The sequence below is a fragment of the Dendropsophus ebraccatus genome, chromosome 2, assembly GCF_027789765.1.
Source record: "Dendropsophus ebraccatus isolate aDenEbr1 chromosome 2, aDenEbr1.pat, whole genome shotgun sequence".
Classification (NCBI taxonomy): domain Eukaryota; kingdom Metazoa; phylum Chordata; class Amphibia; order Anura; family Hylidae; genus Dendropsophus; species Dendropsophus ebraccatus.
The window spans coordinates 72,768,251-72,772,975 of NC_091455.1; the positions used below are offsets into that span (position 1 = coordinate 72,768,251).

The 4,725-nt window shown below is 41.5% G+C and overlaps 1 protein-coding gene across 1 annotated transcript; it reads right to left on the minus strand.

Annotated features, from left to right (window-relative positions):
* Positions 1-577: 577 nt before the first annotated feature.
* LOC138783267 (uncharacterized) lies at positions 578-1,897 on the minus strand. The gene is made up of 5 exons (XM_069957760.1): positions 1,812-1,897; positions 1,658-1,711; positions 1,490-1,550; positions 1,244-1,323; positions 578-1,034 (listed from the first exon to the last, which is right to left on the minus strand). The coding sequence occupies exons 1-5, from the start codon at positions 1,885-1,887 to the stop codon at positions 646-648; spliced, it is 660 nt and encodes a 219-aa protein (XP_069813861.1). The 5' UTR covers positions 1,888-1,897; the 3' UTR covers positions 578-645.
* Between the last annotated feature and the right edge of the window lie 2,828 nt (positions 1,898-4,725).

A 4,725-nucleotide genomic window follows, 5' to 3' on the forward strand; every position in this document is an offset into this window, starting at 1 on the left:
CTGGATTCTAGCTTTGGCCCGGGCCCCTGACAGCTGTACCACCAATACTGGCCTGATTGCGTCCCTGCCCCCACACACACACACACGAACACACACACGTGGTCCCCTATAGTAGATGACCCCTCTGTGCGGTACACATAGTAGGGGTTCTCCCTTTCTATGCAGTCCCCTATAGTAGACATCTAGGTTAAAATACAGCAATAGCATCCAATATCTAGAGGAGCAGTTAGTGTTGTGGGTCTTTTAAGATCCCTCTTATCTAGAGCGTGTTAGGCCACTGGAGGAGCAGTAATATTGTCTTGAAAAAGGGCGCCCCACACTGGAGCCTGCCCCTACCTCCCTACATGTTTTCATCAGCTATAGTGATGGTTTCCTCAGGGGATACATGCTGGGCATAACTTGGAGAAGACATAAAGGATCATTGACACGCTATTTAATATTATAGCACAGGACATGTGCCGGTCACTCAGGAGAATAGTACAACAGTAATAAATGCAGGAATCACAGTGATCTAACCCAAAGAGTGTGACTGGGGAAGAAATGGTGAGAAGTCATCAGGATTTACATGTATGATATTTATTGTACTCAGCATATTAGGTGGGACATACATGTACGCTGGATATGGCTGTATCTATGTCCGGTGTTTCACCTGCAGCAGAAACATGATGGCTTCCTTCTCATTTTCTGCCTTTTTTTCTGTTTTTTTAGAATCCTTTCTCTTCTTCTTTTGAGCCATGAGTTTGCTTGCTTCCTCCTCCTGATTTTTAAAAAGGAGCCCAATCTACCAAATCTTTTTTTTTTTGTTGGATCTTTGTGTTTTTTTCCGTGGGTTATGGCCACAGGGTTCTTTAATTTTCCATGAATAGGAATCCAATCTGGTATTTGTGCCATTTTTTTTATATAAGTCCCTGCCTCCTCTGTCGTCCTTTTCAGAACAGTCAGGGCTTCCAAATATGTTGGCACATGTTTATGGTCCCTGGTTCGTGCCTCCTCTAGTGGTTTGTCCTTCGGTGTTGGATTGATGTCTGTAACATCTGCAATGTAAGAGGGAAGACATTAGAATCAGCATGTGTTATGATAAGCTATACCTGCTGCTGCATAGACAGAATACAGGCTGCCATTTCCAGGACCAATTCCAAAAACAACAGTATATGAGGTATACAAGTGTATAATACAAGTGTATGGCCCCAATTTAGAATCTAGATCTTAGACCCCTCCCCCTTTATGATATAGTAATTATTACCTGAATTATGGACAATCACTTCCTCCAATTCCGTCTGTTTTGCCGTCTGGCGGCGACAGCGGCGATACCAATATATAGAACTGCAAAACAAAGTAAAATCCTTAGATAAACTTATATAGATGGCACAAGTCATTTCCCTATTCATATATGACCCTTCCCCTATTATCTGTATATAGCCGGGTCCTGGCTGCAATAGCTGCTGCGCCCCCTATAGACCAACACAGAATATAACCAGCAGGAACTTACCAGAAAATGATGACAAGAACAGGGATGATCCCCCCGACAATCCCAATGATGAGACCTCCGCCTGGTAATAAGCAAAGACAGGGATTATTATGGGTTATTTATTACTATTAGGATTATATATATATATATTTGTATATAATGAATGTCATTGTGATAGTAAATACTCACTGTTATGGCCTCCATCCAGTTTGATGGGATTCTCAATCCCCGAATCCCTGATCACTGTCAAGAAAGAAAAATACAGATGTTAACTACATTTCCCAGCTACATAAATGTAATGGACATTTAGAAAAATAAAGTTCCTCCAATATGAAGCCATTACCTGATGTCTCTGTGATCTCTATTCCAAAGCACAATCCAAAAATCAACAAAATCCCCACCACTCTCTGTATTGCCATCCTATCTCACTGACTGCAAACTACAGAGTAACTCCAGAGCATGGAGACATAGAACCTGTCACATAGCATTGTGATGTCATACAACACTTCACATTCCATTGTGATGTCATCAGTCACCTGACCTGCACTGTGACGTTGTGTCAGTAGTGTTGCCATAGTAACAAGGAGGGAAGGATGAGCAATGTATGTAGGGAGAAGATTGTTTTCCATCTACTGAGCAGTATGAGGGATTTTTAATATTCTTTTTTTAAAGGACTAAATGCCCCATATACAATGTTACTAACACTGCAACATAGTATCACACAGTTATATACAGGACATGGTCTCTATTGGACCAATTATACTTCATAATGACCTAACCTTCATTTTGCCAAAACATAAACAAATAAATAAATATGAAGGACACCCAATATACATAGGTTCCATGTTCTGCTGCTTTAAAAATAAAAAAAAAAGCTTTACATCACCATATTATTTTTATCCTGAAACAGTTTATTTCTGTGTCTATAGAGTTGTTTAATGGATTATATTTCCAGCATAGCATCGCATACTGGGGTAATGAGGCACTACAAGTCCCAGCCTTTCCTAGAAATCCATGAATGTACACAGCACCAGTAATATACAACAAGCCTAGGCACAGGTGACAGGTTACAGGTGGTTCCCAGTATTGTTCTTGTTGATGGACTTGTTGATGCTTTGCTGGGCTTTGTGGTACCTCAGTGTTGTACTGAGCATTTCTACACATCACATGCAGAGTCTTTTGCCATGTAAGTGTTGCACAATGCAATTACTGCCAGGCTATGCTTGGACTTGTAGTTCTTCATTCTTGCAGAGATCACTTTATACTTTTGGGCTAGTTGGACTGTTTGGTTCATAAATGTCTGAACCTGGAAAACCAATATAATCCATCTAATATCTCCTTCTTATATACATTGGTCATTCTTAATTCCATCTGACTATAGCATCATATAAAACCTAATTCATCACTAATAATATCAGCTTATGGTGGATGGTAGCTAAGGCCGCTCTCTTGGACTCCTGTGTCCCCTGTACGGCCCTGGTGTTAATATACATGGCACGTTGGGTGAAATTGGCTTCAGTATAGTCCTCATATAGTAGGTGACCCCCCTGTGTAGTCCCTATATATCAGATGGCCCCCTCTGTGCAGTATCCATCCCCATAGTAGCAAATTGGGTATTATATGATGTTATAGTCAGATGGAATGAAGAATGACCAATGTATATATGGGGACTAAGTACTAATAGTTCCAGTCCAGCCCAAAAGTATAAAGGGAACTCTGCAAGACCGAAGAACTACAAGTACAAGCATAGCCTGGCAGTAAATGCATACTGCAACACTTACATGGTAGTCCACAATAGTAATGGCCCCCATGTGCACACAAGGAAGAAGAAAAGAAAAATTATCAGGCTTCACTCTCTTCTCCTCTATGCAGTGTCAGGTAGTATGTTAGAGACGCTGCCTGTGTCTGATGTTCGGGTCGCCTACACTCAGTGCTTGTGCATATTAAGGCCATGTTCACACTTAGTAGTAAGACACCGGCCAGATCACGGAACGGCCAATGTCAGAAAAGATCATCCGCCAGATGATCTTCAGTGTCACTGAATTACAAAACTTACATACTGTGAACATAGCCTAAGGGTGCAGACGCAATTGACTGGTGCACTCACCTAAGAGTCCCAGGATAGGTAACAGGGATCTTCTGGTGGCCCAGTCTGACACTGAAAAGAGGACATGACCAGATCCTGCTTCAACCCCTTTAACTAGTAAAGGGGTCGTCACAGCACCTGGCAACACCCGATCAGAATGAAAGAGAACAGGGATTCACTTTCTTTTCTGTAAAAGGAGGGGACTTAAAAGGAACCAGTCACCACTCCAAATTTGTTTTAATATATGCTTATATTTGCCATGAAATTTCACTTCTGAATCACCTATCCCTATAGCTCTATGATGTGTCATTCAGCAGTTTTTTTTGCTGAAAAAGCATAACTGGGGGTGTGTCCCTACATCATCCTCTCTGATTGGATAGTGTCAGACTGTGAAAGGACACTCCCTCAATTCCTCCTTATACCTCAACTTTGCTACATCACTTTCTTACTATCTCAACTCTGCTATGTCACTACTTTACTACCTCAACTCTACTACATCACTGTCGTCTCAACTCTGCTACTTCACTACCTTACTACCTCAGCTGTGCTATGTCACTATCTCAACTCTGCTACCTTCATTCCTCAGTGAAAGGAATGAAGTATTTACCCTCTTTATTTTTTTTTTCTGTCATTCTTAGAGCCTAATTTTCTTCACTAATTTGTTCCATGTCACCTGTATAGGGTGTCAAAATTAACCCGAACATCTCCCATTGACTTTTATGGGGTTCCAGTTTGAATCTCGAACCAAACACCACTACGGTCCGAGGTTCGACTCAAACTACCTAGCCCCTCTAGGTAGTCAGCATTGTCACTAACCTCTAAACTCCTTTCTAAGTGATCAAAGTCAGTGCTCACTTTTGGTTTAATCCTAAGCTAACAAGGATGTGCATTGAAAACTGTGACTGTATACTGTTTTGCACCAGCCAAGAACTTTCAGTAAAGTTTATTCTACAACTACTCATGAGCTCTCTGTGTTTGAGTCTCGCACCATCACACTGTAAGAAGGAGTACTTTTCAGGGTGTTTGTTGGTACCCAAGGAAAGCTAGCTAACACACAAGCCCTGTAACAAGTGCCGCAGCGGTTCTGCAATATCTCTAGCTCCTGCATTTAACAACTTGCAGTCCGTTGGGTGACCATAGACTCGTTTCACAATACTTCTGTATCACAGTA

What these genes read in the sequence shown, in the direction of transcription:
- LOC138783267 (XM_069957760.1), bottom strand. Translation starts at nt 1,887, where the DNA reads ATGGCAATACAGAGAGTGGTGGGGATTTTGTTGATTTTTGGATTGTGC. An exon ending in AGAGATCACAGAGACATCAG is followed by an intron (nt 1,712 to 1,811) that starts GTAATGGCTTCA and finishes CTTTCTTGACAG; the next exon opens with TGATCAGGGATTCGGGGATT. An exon ending in AGTGATTGTCCATAATTCAG is followed by an intron (nt 1,035 to 1,243) that starts GTAATAATTACT and finishes CTTACATTGCAG; the next exon opens with ATGTTACAGACATCAATCCA.